General features: G+C 39.0%; 1 protein-coding gene across 1 annotated transcript in view; it reads left to right on the forward strand.

Annotated features, from left to right (window-relative positions):
* Nucleotides 1-883: 883 nt before the first annotated feature.
* fkbp6 (FKBP prolyl isomerase 6) overlaps nucleotides 884-17,693 on the forward strand; it is a 45,209-nt gene continuing 28,399 nt past the window's right edge. Inside the window, exon 1 of the mRNA XM_039755005.1 lies at nucleotides 884-1,375. Coding sequence (XP_039610939.1) covers nucleotides 1,286-1,375 — 90 coding nt within the window. The 5' untranslated portion in view covers nucleotides 884-1,285. The remainder of the gene's footprint in view (nucleotides 1,376-17,693) is intronic.

Below are 17,693 nucleotides of genomic sequence, written 5' to 3' on the forward strand. Positions count from 1 at the left end.
TATCTATACATTCTTAAATGATGAAGGTAAATTACCGTTGTCAATAATAATATATTTTTGAGATGGGCAAGGGATGTGGTGACCTCTGTGGATTGGCTGTGATGATGATGATGATGATGATGATACCAGCTGGTGTAATGACTATGTGGAATATGTTTAATGTATGCTAGCACCAGTTTCTCACAGCACTTTCAGGAATGGAGCGAGTGCCACCAGTCTGGAATCATTTAAGCAATTCACTTTTACTTTCTTAGGCATAGGTATAATGTGCGTAAAGGGTGAGTGTGGAAACTAGTTCAGGGTGTTCCCTTTAAAGGCAATGTAGAAACCAACCCTGAACAGGCTGCCAGCTCTTACAAAAACCACTTAGCATCATGATTTTTACATTTATAGGACATTTGGAAGTATTTTTTCTTTTGTTGATTTTATTATATTTTGCCCTTTCTCTGTGCAGTTTTTCCTCTTCGTTGTATCTTATTAATGACAATTTAAAACGAGCAGAGCAGACACGCTGGCAAACACTGAATAATCAAAGGCTGCAACTACTTTAGCATCAGACCCACTAATTAGTAACTAATGGATTAATTAAACAATTAGAGCTCCTTAAAAAGTAGAATGAAAATCAAGATGAAAATACTGTTAAAAAGAAAAAAAAATACATTATTCCCATATAACTGCTTGGTACATTTATTTATTTATTTATATATATATATATATATATATATATATATATATATATATATATATATATATATATATATAAAAATTATAAACTTGGTTTTCTAATTTCTATATTGTTCCCAAAACACAGAACTTGGGAAATATCAGTTCACTTAAGTAGCCCAAGGGTTCAATTAAAAGCAGAAGCTGGCTGGAACAAAAACCTGCAGCCACAGGGGTCCCCCAGGACCGAGGTTGGGAAACACTGCCCCAAGCTATTATATTTGAGATGGTCTCACTACAGTGTCTTACCACTAGGAGTCCAATGCGAGAAAGACTGCAGCGGTTCATTAAATATCGAGTCTACGGAAACGCAAAAGCTGCATTCAGCAGTTGCACTGATTTCCGAATTTATATTTTTTGTATAACAAATATCCGAAGACCTGAAACTAAAGACAAACCCCCTAACAACGGCATTTTCGTTTTTTATTTAATCAACCTAACATTGTAAGAACGTTCGCCACTGGCTCTTTTACCAAGAATCACGCGCGTACCACGTGGTGTTCGTTCGCGCTATTTAAACCTCCTCCAGCTGTTGTGCCGTAGTTTGTGTTTGTAGACTGAGATGAGCGAAGTTGTAATAATGAACGGCGCTACGGCTAGGGTGCAACAGTTTTTGACTCCTCGGGATGACGGGTGGAGATGCTCTATGATGGTGAGAACAGTTCGGTGTGGGGGGTGTCACAGTGTGCTTTTAGTCCGCATCTGACGTTGATAACTTTGTTGTCTTTCGACCACTCGACGCGCTAAAATGCCATCATAATTTTAGTAGTATGACCGAGGCTTGAGCACTGAAACGATTTTTTGATAATGTAATGTAAAACGCAATGCCTCGCCTACGGTAATCCCCAATATTATTTGGAGCTAAAACGCAAAATAGACCTTTGCAAGGCAACGAAAACGTGGCGTAGAGGCGGCCGGCAAATCAAATTTCACACCGTCATAACATGCGCCGGTTGCCTTCACGAAATCCAGTACAGAAGTGGCAGGGAAGCCGTACTTTCGCCGAGTTTACGCATGGTCGCAGGCCATCAGAGAGCAAAGCTGAGGCTTCGGCCATTACACGTCGTGAGGACCCTTAACTGATAGAGAATGGATATTAAATATTTTAATGTACGAGATAGTTTTCTTTTTCTGTACATTGTATGGCAGTAATACTTTTTAACTATATACCTTCAGGTTCTGTCTCTTCTAGTTCGTATATTGTAGTGTATAAATGTACCACACGCTTCAAAAATTGTAATGATGTCATCACAAAACTGTAATGATTGGATAATTTATATGACTGTCTGTAAAATAAGTTACCTCAAAAATATATTTTTTATCCTCCCAGGCGAGGTAGAAAAATCTATGCCTTATTTCTGTACATTTCTGTATTTCTGTACATGTCAATTTATTATTTCAATCCCCACCCAGAGGATATGACCAAAGGTGGCAAACCTCTGCCCCTTCACTGAAATCTGTTGCTTATATAACGTCCCTTGTAAATAATACCCACACATTCTACACACCATACCTGTTGGGGAGGGAAAACCCTTAAACATGACTTCAAACTTCGACGTGCTGATACCTGAAACCTGCTGTGCAACACTCCACTCAGAACCATTCCAGTCTGTGCTGGCAATCACGTTGGTGAGAAAAGCCTTATCTGCAAATGATGTAGATCTAAGCCAAATTGGATTCTCCAGATCCCTTGGTTATACCTTGATACCCTGTCCTTGAAAATCATGTGAAGGAGAGAAGGCTAGATTTCAACTTGGTCTAATCCAACACCCATATTAAATGAAGGGACTGGATGGCACACACTTGTACAATATGATACAATACAATTTATTTTTGTAACAGTAAAATAAAAATATTACAAGAACGGAGCAGAATTTAACAGTAGATGATATCACATAATATGATTTGGATTTGTTTAGAGTTCTGAAGACCTCACCCATCAAGCTGCCCCCAAGTTGGCCATTCAACAGCTGAGATCGCATTGGGCCAGCCAATCCGATGAAAGGACCCCTCTACCTGACGATTCCTGTGATCCCCAATCACAGATGACTTTACCTTAGGCAGGCAAACAATTTATGAAGTGTCTGCCACAAGATATTAAAGTTTGCATATTACTAAACTTTTTCCAAGTATACAAAGCAAATATTCCAATGACTCCTCAAATGTCAGTGCTTGAACAATAAGTTAGTCTGCTGTTCCCCAGTCAGTAAGCAAAGGGCATTGCTCCACCTGAATCAAATATCCACCCAGGAGGAACAATGTTGATTCCAACCTGACTGTGGAAAAGTGGACTATTGCTTTGCTCTAGTACAGGTACTAGAGGGGTTTTTGGAATTTCTATTATGTCTACATTTGCTTTGCATACTTGGACCGACTAAATTTTATATACCTTACCAATTGTTAATTAACAATATCGCTCCTAAACCAAAATTTGATTTTTCCATTTATTATTCTTTCTAATTTATGTATGGATCTTCTGTAGTCACTAATAGACCGCAAAGCTAATTAAATAGTACTTGTTTGGCCAAACCTGCTGTTTAATTCTTTTGTATGTGTGTCTGAATTGGATAATGCCATGCTTTATTGTAATTCACTTTTCTCTGTAAATTGCTCAGAATTCAGCAAACATACCAAAGGTTTCTCAATGCTGATCTGTTCTTGGTGATGCTTACAGGTTTAGATTATTTCACAAGATATCTTGTCACCTGAATTGAAGACATTTTACATAATTTTAATATTCTGTTAAGAATGACTAGATTGTACAACTGGTCATACATTTTAACTCCATTTAAAAGGACAATTCTGTGGAATGATTCTTATTTTATACAGTTGGCCTCTAATGAACTTTGGTGCTGTTATTTGCACGAGTGCAGTATATTGTATCGAAGACATTTGAGAAGCCTTAACAACTGATAACACTTTGGTTAAATGTATTTTACGGTACTTAGTTTCACTTACCAGCAAAAGAAAAGCACCTTTGAGTGTGTGATGGCCAGAAAACTACTTTAGTGCAAAGGGATACTCTGTAAACCTCCCAGTAGTGCAGGGCGGTATGACCAAAATTCTATACAAGTATCACGGTATTTTTGAAAATTATACCGGTTTCATGGTATTGGACAGTTTTTTTTTCCCCATACATGAGTGGATGTTAACCACATTTAAACTGCAATTACTGGCTAAGAAGAACCTATTCCACTGTCATGAGAATTGTACATTGTACAAAAAAACATTTTAATGTGCACACATGCATAAATACAGGTTTACATGGCCCCATAAAGTGATAGTTTTCAAGGGGGTGGCACTAATGAAGAGAAGGAATCACATTGCATGACAGTTGCAGTCAAAATATACAGACTTTTTATTGAACAATATTTGCAAACAACTTGAACTAAAATTTTGACAACATATTTTCAACCATCTAAAGAGGCATTTAGACTTAGTAAAATATCCAGTGGTGCTTGTCAAAAGTTGTATTGGACTAAATAATGTCTTAGAAAAGGAATAAATAGTAAATATTTTTTGTAAACCAACTACACTTTGTTAATGTTAACAATCTCTGTACACTGACATGTTAAAGTGACTTTTTAAACAACTTTACCATCATTAAACTGCGTAATATTTAAACTAATAAATAATAACAAAATAAATAGTGCAACTTTCAGTAATAATACTATTCCAAGACTTCAAGCCCAGGTGCATTACACATTATTCACCAAATAAAACAAGTGCAACTTGGTGATGACATCTTTACCAACTGAACCATCATTAAGGCAAACTACATTAATATGGACCTTGCTTCAAGCTAAGCTATATACATAAATAATAAAACTGCAACTTGCACTTATAATGCTATTTGTGGTATAGCCTACAGAATCGTATTAGGGCCACAGTGAAGAAAAAAAAAAGCTATATGTCGAGATTAAAGTCGACATTTCCACTTTATTCTCGTAGTTTTATTTTGTCATTAAAGTAGAATGTCATAAACTAAATTTCATCCTAAAATCTATGTTTAATTCACTCGATTTTCTCAGACCCCGTTATAAGTAATGTAGCACATTAAATGCTTTAAGTGTTCCCCGAACCAGTTGTTAATCGCTACGCTCTTCTAAAATTGACTTCTTGCACTAAGAGGCAGCGATCGCTGCACAGAATACATTCACTTCATTATATTCCTGCTCTCTGAAAATGTAGAATGCTAAGATAATTTTTCATGATGAAATGCATTTAAACAGGTATTAAACATGCACAGTAGTGAGGCAGTAGTGCTGCTCCCTCGCAGTAAGAGGTCCCCAGGTGTATGTTCAGTGTAGAGAACCTAATTGCAGATGTGATGAGGTTCCAAAAAACTGGATGTATGGATGCACAGGTTTATCTTAAATATTGTGTAACTGTTGGGTTCATGATCTGGTGGTCGAAGACATGAACACATAATTCAATGGATGTTCTTCTGAGTGGGCTTTCTTTATTGCATGCGTGCTGTCCCTTTCTGATGTATTAAACCCCCATTTCCTATCCTTCCTTTTTCTTTCTCCATATAACCGACACACGATAAACGTCCTTTTGAAATTAGAACTAGTTATAAACTTAGACAACGGAGTGTTCAGAACTTTTAAATATAAAAAAAAAAAAAGAAATCTTTGCTATACATGTTTTAATTATGCCGTCCATTTAGGATTATACCCATCCCAGCCAGCATTGGGTGCAAGGTAACAGGAAATCCTGAACGTGGCGCCAGCACATCGCAGGGTTAATACGAGCAATAAATACAACTAGCAGGGTTAATTTAGCATGACGAAACCCGCCATCCTACATGACTTTGAAAGGAAACTGAAGCACGCTGAGTAAACCCACCAGAAAAACATGCAAATTCAAATTGGGAACACCCGGGACGCAGTGCAACCTCCATGCCACCGTGCCCCCAACATGATTAATACATGCTTTAATTCATTTTATCATGAAAATTATATCAAATATTTATCTTGGCATTCTTAATGTTCAGGGAACAGGAATATCATGAAATTAATGTATTTTGTGTGCTGTCTGCACCTCCTCTTAGGGGAAGAGGAAGTCAGTTTAAGAAGCAGTAGCGATTAACACAGCTCCAGGAACACAACACAAAGCATTTAATGTGCTACATAACTTATGACGGGGTTTGAGAAAATCTAGTACATGAAATATTCATTTTAAGATGAAGTATAGTTTACGATGTTCTACTTTTAATAACAAATTATAATAATAAAGTCAACATGTCAACTTTAATCTCGATGCTTATGACGAGGATAAAGTTGACATTTCTACTTTATTCTCTTCATAAACATCGAGATTAAAGTCGAAATGTCGAGAATAAAGTCAACATGTCGTCAAACTATTACACAGTACCCAGGTACATTGCACAGTATTGAAAAAAATACAACTTGGCTTGCAGTATTATCCAGCAGTATAGAAACAGTATTCACGCATTTGAACATAATGGTCCACATCCGACGTTTAAATCCAAAGTATCTCCAGACAACAGACGTGACTCCTTTATCCAGCAAAAGTTCTTCTGTGTCATCATGTTCAACTTTATCGTCTGCTACAGTTTCAGTATGTTCTCTGTCCATTTTCACTGCGCAATACCTCTACTAGCGCATGTATTGTACTCCATTGTGTGCTTGTTTAGCAGTGTAGCAGTGAAAAATGTCCCCCTTAAACAGTTTCCCAGTGCGCCACTTTCCAAATGTTGTTTTGTCAATTTAAACCGTGTTGCTGTGTAAGAAAAATCCATATGATAACAAAAATTTAAAAAACGGTTTTCGGTATGAACCGGTATACTGCCCAGCACACTTTCAAAGATTGTATGTGTTGTTTATACCTTACAAAAAAAGGTAAGCAAATTGATGTTAACAGTTTGCACACTGGGAATGTATTTACTATAGAGGTTTGACTTTACAATGTATTGTTCATCTCATTGCATAAAAATGTGTGTGTTCTTTTTTTTTTTTTTTTTCTTCAAATTTGTAGCCAGGAAATGCTGAAGCATCTATGCTATCCTTTAAAAAATTCTATATGGTCATTGATTGTGTTTTCAAGGAACAGGCATGTCATGGATGATCCTGCACATTTGCTAAAAGCAAACCGATCTTAAATGCATTTAATCTAACTTTAGACCTCTGTATGGAAATCGGCATGAGTACCATATTCGCCAGTTTTCATATTGAATGCTTCTATTTTAACTAGGTGATTCTCGGTTATAAAACACTTTTGCATTTTTAATATATCACTGGAAGAAAAAAGAACAATGTTGGCTATTGTAAGAATAATAAAGAGTTTGAATGCAGTTCATTTCTAATGAATTGTATCTATTTACATTAATCTACTTGGTTAGTCTATGTACAGATATTGTCTATACACATATTAAATAAGGACAATGGACCTTCTCTCTATTCATTATTTGTGCTGGTGGTTTAAAAACTGCACAGTATGTGAACTCCCACTTTAAGATTTTCAACTAAAGAAGCACATCATGGATTGTTCTAACAATTTAGAATTTTTGGCATCTTTTCTTAGATTAATATGAACATCTATGTGCTACTTTGGTTTAAAGGATTACTGATTTAGAATGTGTACTTTCTTTAATAACCTTAATTTCATGGAATACACATTTACAACCTTTATTATTTAGGTTCCTTTTACCTCTCGTTTGTATAAGAGCAATGGAAACAAATATGATTTAAAGGTGATATACTCTTGGTTTTGTAATGAACGTTTATAGATTTTTTAATGTTTTACCACTTTATACAGAATATATCAAGTTAACTTAAATAATGTTTTAGTTAAGAATGCAGTTACATTAAATATAGAAACAATCCTCTTATTGAGAAAAAAGTAAAATTGTGACAAAAGGGCAGTTTAAATATTGTATATTAATTCTTGGGAGTTTAGCTAATAGTTTACTGTAGGTCAGTGGTTTCTTTTGTTCTTTTGTCCTGGATACCAATAGTGGCTGCAGATTTTTGTTGCAACCAATGAAACAATCCAGGACACCACGACTAAGTATGGTTAATCCAACAGAAGGCAGACAGACAGGTACACGGAACACACAGCTTGCAAAAAAAAAAACCTCTTTTTTCTTTTGATGCCCGCCCTCCTTTTCAGAGCCACTCTGACCACCCTTGACCCCAACAGCCCCTGCACCCCACACAGAAGACCAATCGGAGCCTTTGCAGGGACTGCTGGGAGATCCAGTTTTAACTTATAATAGCACTGCTACAACTGTATTGATCAATCTAAATATTTATCTCAATATAGATCTTAATATTAAAAACTAAATAAACAAGATGTTTGTTATAGTTTAAAATTATAATTATATAAAGTTGTGTATATGTGTGTATATGTGTGTATATGTATATGTGTATATATATATATATATATATATATATATATATATATATATATATATATATATATATATATATATATATATATATATATATACTAGCAAAATACCCGCGCTTCTCAGCGGTGAAGTACTGCATTAAAATTTTTATTAAGAAGAAAATTAAACCTTTTTAAACTGAGGGAAAATATGGCAATAATTATTTGTTAAGGATCTCTTTGTATACCATGTTGTCAGTTCAGCCCTCCGGTTGTAACATGACCAAGCTGTGCGCTGAGCTTACTCTTGAGCATGCAACCTACAGTTGGCCATGTGAACAGTAATCTTGTCTCAAATCTCACAGCTTGGATTGCTGCTGTCATAATCGGTTTGAGTTTCATGGTTTGTTTCAATTATGACAGTATTTGCAGGATTTGTTGTATTGAAGTGACATTCGGCATCTGTCAAGCGTTGTAAGCACACAACCGGTTTCAGCGATAAAATCACATCCAGCTTTTGAGAGTTTAAACATTCATAAACATCAAAGTGACCACTACTGAAATCGTCACCTGTGAATCTAAGATGTTTAAGAGGCATTGGTGGTTGTCAAAGTGTAAAATATTTGGCCACTTCGGTACACTTGAAAGCGACAACCGAACAATTCAGCGGCAGCCATCAACTCACATGCAGAACCATAGGTGAAGGGCTTAAGCATTTCACTCTTATAGTGCTCCTGTGTAGTATAATTATCTCCTGTACCGTCATCAGTCCACACCTTGAACCTGTCCCAGTCATTCAATTAATAAGACACAATGTTCCTCCGGATATCAAGAGTGCACCTGATATGGCCGTGCAATATGTAACAAAGAGAATGGAAAAGGTAGGTGGTATCTCCGGGCATGGAAACCACTAGGTAAGTGATAGTTCTTTGATCGATAGTGATCATCTCGATAGACATAGTAATGGGGGTTGGAATGATAAAGGAAATGGGTACCTGAGCAATGTAAAGTAAGTGTAAAATACCTATACAATAACTATAATTGTAATAAACAAACAATAAAACAGCGGAGAAGCCGTGGATTAAACAAAAAGGCTGTAGTTATCAGTAGGGAGACGTGAATCCTGTGGCGAAGCAAGGAAGGGAATGTAGAGACTGGTGCGACGGACGGCCTTATATAGGCAGGCAGCCAACAACGTGGGGGGGCGTTGGGATGGAGGACCCAACGCCGCCTCACACGGTGACCGAGCTGCAAGCTATGGATGTATATATGTATGTAAGTAGGATTCAGTTAGCGTTGGGAACCCGTGTACCAAATTTCTTGAAGATGGGCCCATAAATAACAAAGACTGTTGAAAAGTTCAATATGGCGGCCGACAGTGGCATCATACCACCGAAATAAGTATGTACATTAGTTTCAGTTAGCGCAGGGAAGCCGCCTACCAAATTTCGTGAAGATGGGGCCATGAATAAGAAAGTTCAATATGGCGGACGTTGTTGATCGTTATGAGCGTTACACGTAGAATTTCGAAATGAAACCTGCTTAACTTTTCTAAGTAAGCTGTAAGGAATGGGCCTGCCAAATTTCAACATTCTACCTACACGGGAAGTTGTAGAATTAGTGACGTAAATTTCGTGAAGATGGGGCCATAAATAAGAAAGTTCAACGTGGCTGACATTGTCGACCGTTGCGTGTAGAATTTCGAAATGAAACCTGCTTAACTTTTGTAAGTAAGCTGTAAGGAATAAGCCTGCCAAATTTCAGCTTTCTACCTACATTGGAAGTTGGAGAATTAGTGATGAGTCAGTCAGTCAGTGAAGGCTTTGCCTTTTATTATTATATGTGTGTGTGTGTGTGTGTGTGTATATAATATATATATATATATATATATATATATATATATATATAACTGCTCAAAAAAATTAAAGGAACACTTTGAAAACACATCCGATCTCAATGGGAAAAAGAAATCCTCCTGGATATCTATACTGATATAGACTGGATAATGTGTTAGGAACGAAAGGATGCCACATCGTTTGATGGAAATGAAAATGATCAACCTACAGAGCCCTGAATTCAAAGACACACCAAAAATCAGAGTGAAAAAATTATGTGGCAGGCTAGTCCATTTTGCCAAAATTTAATTGCAGCAACTCAAAATTGTACACAGCACTTTGTATGGCCCCTGTGTTCTTGTATACATGCCTGACAACATCGGTGCATGCTTCTAATGGGATGACAGATGGTGTTGTGGGGGATCTCTTCCCAGATCTGGACCAGGGCATCACTGAGCTCCTGGACAGTCTGAGGTGCAACCTGGTGGCACTGGATGGACCAAAACATAATGTCCCAGAGGTGTTCTATTGGATTTAGGACAGGAAAGTGTGGTGGCCAGTCAATGGTATCAATTCCTTCATCCTCCAGGAACTGCCTGCATACTCTCACCGCATGAGGCCAGGAATTGTCGTACACCAGGAGCCACTGTACCAGCATAGGGTCTGACAATGGGTCCAAGGATTTCATCCTGATACCTAATGGCAGCCAAGGTGCCTTTGTCAAGCCTGTAGCGGTCTGTGTGACCCTCCATGGATATGCCTCCCCAGACAATCATTAACCCACCACCAAACTGCTCATGCTGAATGATGTTACATGCAGCATAATGTTCTCCATTGCTTCTCCAGACCCTTTCACTTCTGTCAGTCGTGCTCAGGGTGAACCTGCTCTCATCTGTAAAAAGCACAGGGCACCAGTGGTGCATCTGCCAATTCTGGTATTCTATAGCAAATGCCAATCGAGCTGCATGCTGCTGGGCAGTGAGCTCAGGGCCCATTAGAGGACATGGGGCCCTTGGGTCACCCTCATGAAGTCTTTCTGGTTGTTTGGTCAGAGACATTCACATCAGTGGCCTGCTGGAGGTCATTTTGTAGGGCTCTGGCAGTGCTCATCCTGTTCCTCCTTGCCCAAAGGAGCAGATACTGGTCCTGCTGATGGGTTATGGACCTTCTATGGCCCTCTCCAGCTCTCCTAGAGTTACTGCTTGTCTCCTAGAATCTCCTCCATGCCCTTGAGACTGTGCAGGGAAACACAGCAAACCTTCTGGCAATGACACGTATTGATGTGCCATCCTGGAGAAGTTGGACTACCTGTGCAACCTCTGTAGGGTCCAGGTATCGCCTCATGCTACCAGTAGTGATACTGACTGTAGCCAAATGCAAAACTAGTGAAGAAACAGTCAGAAAAGATGAGGAGGGAAAATGTCAGTGGCTTCCACCTGCTAAACCATTCCTGTTTTGGGGGTCATCTCATTGTTGCCCCTCTAGTGCATCTGTTGTTAATTTCATTAACACCACAGCAGCTGAAACTGATTACAACCCCCTCTGCTATTTAACTGACCAGATTAATATCCCATAAGGTTCATTGACTTTATGCTATACTCTGATTAAAAAGTGTTCCTTTAATTCTTTTGAGATATATATATATATATATATATATATATATATATATATATATATAATATACATACAGTGGGATGCAAAAGTTTGGGCAACCTTGTTAATAGTCATTATTTTCCTGTATAAATCATTGGTTGTTACGATAAAAATGTCAGTTAAATATATCATATAGGAGACACACACAGTGATATTTGAGAAGTGAAATGAAGTTTATTGGATTTACAGAAAGTGTGCAATAATTGTTCAAACAAAATCAGGCAGGTGCATAAATTTGGGCACCGTTGTCATTTTATTGATTCCAAAACTTTTAGAACTAATTATTGCAACTCAAATTGGCTTGATAAGCTCAGTGACCCCTGACCTACATACACAGGTGAATCCTATAATGAGAGAGAGTATTTAAGGGGGTCAATTGTAAGTTTCCTCCTCCTTTAATTTTCTCTGAAGAGTAGCAACATGGGGGTCACAAAACAACTCTCAAATGACCTGAAGACAAAGATTGTTCACCATCATGGTTTAGGGAAGGATACAGAAAGCTGTCCCAGAGATTTAAGCTGTCTGTTTCCACAGTTAGGAACATATTGAGGAAATGGAAGACCACAGGCTCAGTTCAAGTTAAGGCTCAAGTGGCAGACCAAGAAAGATTTCGGATAGACAGAAGCGAATGGTGAGAACAGTCAGAGTCAACCCACAGACCAGCACCAAAGACCTACAACATCATCTTGCAGCAGATGGAGTCACTGTGCATCGCTCAACCATTCGGCGCACTTTACACAAGGAGATGCTGTATGCGAGAGTGATGCAGAGGAAGTCTTTTCTCCCCCCACAGCACAAACAGAGCTGCTTGAGGTATGCTCAAGCACATTTGGACAAGCCAGCTTCATTTTGGAATAAGGTGCTGTGGACTGATGAAACTAAAATTGAGTTATTTGGGCATAACAAGGGGCGTTATGCATGGAGGAAAAAGAACACAGCATTCCAAGAAAAACACCTGCTACCTACAGTAAAATATGGTGGTGGTTCCATCATGCTGTGTGGCCAGTGCAGGGACTGGGAATCTTGTCAAAGTTGAGGGACGCATGGATTCCACTCAGTATCAGCAGATTCTGGAGACCAATGTCCAGGAATCAGTGACAAAGCTGAAGCTGCGCCGGGGCTGGATCTTTCAACAAGACAACGACCTGAAACACTGCTCAAAATCCACTAAGGCATTCATGCAGAGGAACAAGTACAACATTCTGGAATGGCCATCTCAGTCCCCAGACCTGAATATAATTGAAAATCTGTGGTGTGAGTTAAAGAGAGCTGTCCATGCTCGGAAGCCATCAAACCTGAATGAACTAGAGATGTTTTGTAAAGAGGAATGGTCCAAAATACCTTCAACCACAATCCAGACTCTCATTGGAACCTACAGGAAGCGTTTAGAGGCTGTAATTTCTGCAAAAGGCGGATCTACTAAATATTGATTTCATTTCTTTTTGTGGTGCCCAAATTTATGCACCTGCCTGATTTTGTTTGAACAATTATTGCACACTTTCTGTAAATCCAATAAACTTCATTTCACTTCTAAAATATCAGTGTGTGTGTCTCCTATATGATATATTTAACTGACAGTTTTTCACACCACTGTGTGATATATATGTGTGTGTGTATACAATGGGATGCAAAAGTTTGGGCAACCTTGTTAATAGTCATTATTTCCTGTATAAATCATTGGTTGTTACGATAAAAAATATTTGCCCCCTTCCTGATTTCTTATTCTTTTGCATGTTTGTCGCACAAGATGTTTCTGATCATCAAACACATTTAACCATTATTCAGATATAACACAAGTAAACACAAAATGCAGTTTTTAAATGATGGTTTTATTATTTAGGAGAAAAAATCCAAACCTACATGGCCCTGTGTGAAAAGTAATTGCCCCTTGTTAAAAAATAACCTAACTGTGGTGTATCACACCTGAGTTCAATTTCCGTAGCCACCCCCAGGCCTGATTACTGTCACACCTGTTTCAATCAAGAAATCACTTAAATAGGAGCTGCCTGACACAGAGAAGTAGACCAAAAGCACCTCAAAAGCTAGACATCATGCCAAGATCCAAAGAAATTCAGGAACAAATGAGAACAGAAGTAATTGAGATCTATCAGTCTGGTAAAGGTTATAAAGCCATTTCTAAAGCTTTGGGACTCCAGCGAACCACAGTGAGAGCCATTATCCACAAATGGCAAAAACATGGAACAGTGGTGAACCTTCCCAGGAGTGGCCGGCCGACCAAAATTACCCCAAGAGCGCAGAGACGACTCATCCGAGAGGTCACAAAAGACCCCAGGACAACGTCTAAAGAACTGCAGGCCTCACTTGCCTCAATTAAGGTCAGTGTTCACGACTCCACCATAAGAAAGAGACTGGGCAAAAACGGCCTACATGGCAGATTTCCAAGACGCAAACCACTGTTAAGCAAAAGAACATTAGGGCTCGTCTCAATTTTGCTAAGAAACATCTCAATGATTGCCAAGACTTTTGGGAAAATACCTTGTGGACTGATGAGACAAAAGTTGAACTTCTTGGAAGGCAAATGTCCCGTTACATCTGGCGTAAAAGGAACACAGCATTTCAGAAAAAGAACATCATACCAACAGTAAAATATGGTGGTGGTAGTGTGATGGTCTGGGGTTGCTTTGCTGCTTCAGGACTTGGAAGGCTTGCTGTGATAGATGGAACCATGAATTCTACTGTCTACCAAAAAATCCTGAAGGAGAATGTCCAGCCATCTGTTCTTCAACTCAAGCTGAAGCGATCTTGGGTGCTGCAACAGGACAATGACCCAAAACACACCAGCAAATCCACCTCTGAATGGCTGAAGAAAAACAAAATGAAGACTTTGGAGTAGCCTAGTCAAAGTCCTGACCTGAATCCAATTGAGATGCTATGGCATGACCTTAAAAAGGCGGTTCATGCTAGAAAACCATCAAATAAAGCTGAATTACAACAATTCTGCAAAGATGAGTGGGCCAAAATTCCTCCAGAGCGCTGTAAAAGACTCATTGCAAGTTATCGCAAACGCTTGATTGCAGTTATTGCTGCTAAGGGTGGACCAAATAGTTAGAAGGTTCAGGGTGCAATTACTTTTTCACACAGGGCCATGTAGGTTTGGATTTTTTTTCTCCCTAAATAATAAAAACCATCATATAGAAACTGCTTTTTGTGTTTACTTATGTTATATTTGACTAATGGTTAAATGTGTTTGATGATCAGAAACATTTTGTGTGACAAACATGCAAAAGAATAAGAAATCAGGAAGGGGGCAAATAGTTTTTCACACCACTGTATATGTGTATATATATGTGTGTATATGTGTATATATAGTGGAACGAGCCCCGGACACAGACAAGAAGACGTGGTAAATTCACCACCACACATTTATTTACAACTATATTTACAATGATAAGTGCCACACAACCCACAGAATCTCCCAAAGTCCAGTCCAACACCACACTATGCCTCTTCTTCAGGCCGCCTCCTTCTCTCTCCTCCAGACCTTGTCCTCTTCCACCCGACTCCAGCCTTGAATGAAGGTAGGTGGCCCCTTTTATAGTCCCCCGGATGTACTCCATGTGTGTTTCGGCAATCTTCCACTGACACGCCCCAGTGTGGCAAAAGTGTTGGCTGCATCCCAGGAAGCACTCCGGGTGTCCCTGCTTCTCTTCCCCCCCAAACCAGGCACTTCCTGGTGTGGCAGAAGTGCTGAGGTCCAGGGCTCTCCAGGCATTGGGGCCTTCAAAGCTCTGTACCCGTGGTCCCCACAGCTACCAGGGCGGTCGCCCCCTCGTGGTCTGCTCCGGTGCTTTTGGGTGTCCTGGCCCCCTAGCCGCGTGCCACTGTTTTTATATATATATATATATATATATATATATATATATATATATATATATATATATATATATATATATATAGTGAGTGTGTGTGTGTATATATATGAAAGTATTCACAGCACATCACTTTTTCCAAATTTAGTTATGTTACAGCCTTATTCCAAATTGGATTAAATTCATTTTTTTCCTCAGAATTCTACACACAACACCCCATAATGACAACGTGAAAAAAGTTTACTTGAGGTTTTTTCAAATTTATTAAAAATAAAAAAAACCGAGAAAGCACATGTACATAAGTATTCACAGCCTTTGCCATGAAGCTCAAAATTGAGCTCAGGTGCATCCTGTTTCCCCTGATCATCCTTGTGATGTTTCTGCAGCTTAATTGGAGTCCACCTTTGGTAAATTCAGTTGATTGGACATGATTTGGAAAGGCACACACCTGTCTATATAAGGTCCCACAGTTGACAGTTCATCTCAGAGCACAAACCAAGCATGAAGTCAAAGGAATTGTCTGTAGACCTCCGAGACAGGATTGTCTCGAGGCACAAATCAGGGGAAGGTTACAGAAACACTTCTGCTGCTTTGAAGGTCCCAGTGAGCACAGTGGCCTCCATCATCCATAAGTGGAAGAAACCACCAGGACTCTTCCTGGAGCTGGCCGGCCATCTAAACTGAAAGATTGGGGGAGAAGGGCCTTAGTCAGGGAGGTGACCAAGAACCCGATGGTCACTCTGTCAGAGCTCCAGAGGTCCTCTGTGGAAAGAGGAGAACCTTCCAGAAGGACAACCATCTCTGCAGCAAACCATCAATCAGGCCTGTATGGTAGAGTGGCCAGACGGAAGCCACTCCTTAGTAAAAGGCACATGGCAGCCCGCCTGGAGTTTGCCAAAAGGTGCCTGAAGGACTCTCAGACCATGAGAAATAAAATTCTCTGGTCTGATGAGACCAAAGATTGAACTCTTTTTGTGTGAATGCCAGGTGTCATGTTTGGAGGAAACCAGGCACCGCTCATCACCAGGCCAATACCATCCCTACAGTGAAGCATGGTGGTGGCAGCATCGTGCTGTGGTGATGTTTTTCAGTGGTAGGAACTGGGAGTCTAGTCAGGATAAAGGGAAAGATGACTGAAGCAATGTACAGAGACATCCTGGATGAAAACCTGCTTCAGAGCGCTCTTGACCTCAGACTGGGGCAACAGTTCATCTTTCAGCAGGACAACGACCCTAAGGACAACTCTGTGACTGTCCTTGAGTGAGCCATTCAGAGCCCAGAATTGAATTTGATTAAACATCTCTGGAGAGATCTTAAAATGGCTGCGCACCAACGCTTCCCATCCAACCTGATGGAGCTTGAGTGGTGCTGCAAATAGGAATGGGTGAAACTGGCCAAAGATAGGTGTGCCAAGCTTGTGGCATCATATTCAGAAAGACTTGAGGCTGTAATTGCTGCCAAAGGAGCATTGACAAAGTATTGAGCAAAGGCTCTGAATACTTATGTACATGTGATTTCTCAGTTTTTTCATTTTTAATAAATTTGCAAAAACCTTTTTTCACGTTGTCATTATGGGGTGTTGTGTAGAATTCTGAGGAAAAAAACTGAATTTAATCCATTTTGGAATAAGGCTGTAACATAACAAAATGTGGAAAAAGTGATGCGCTTTGAATACTTTCCGGATGTACTGTATATATACACTAAATTTCATTAACAAAATCTGAAAAGTTTTCAGTGACTGTACTTATAGTAGCTCAAATTAACAAGGTATGTGATAGTGCAAATATATTTAGAATCACATAATAGTAATAAAGTTGTATAATAGTGTAATTATGTATATATGAGTATTAATAATACATATATCTGTTATGGTTGAAACAGCAGATCTGAAAGCCTTGGGTGTGTGTATAACAAAGTGGTCAGCACTTTCTTTCTCTTGGAAGAATCTGAGGTTTCTAGCAGCAGTAGTTCTTAGAATAAATAGTAATGTAGACCACATAGGAGTACACGGCTTATAGGCAAGTTTGCCGTCTGTACTGTGTTGAGGTAAAGTCTTTTAAGATCAGATCCAGAGATAGTGTGTTCATACTTTGCTTAGAAGAGGATACCTCCAGTCAAGGACTTTCAAATTTCCTGAAGCCGCCTTTTAAGACAACATTCACTGGCATTCTGTCTTTTGCCTTAAAGTTAGCTGATTGGATTTTTTTAGACCGAGAACAATACAACATTAAGTAGTACCATATACAATAGTCAAGTGAAGTGACATCCATGCACAATATTGCAGCATACAGTAGCA

Source organism: Polypterus senegalus, chromosome 6, assembly GCF_016835505.1.
Source record: "Polypterus senegalus isolate Bchr_013 chromosome 6, ASM1683550v1, whole genome shotgun sequence".
Lineage (NCBI taxonomy): Eukaryota > Metazoa > Chordata > Cladistia > Polypteriformes > Polypteridae > Polypterus > Polypterus senegalus.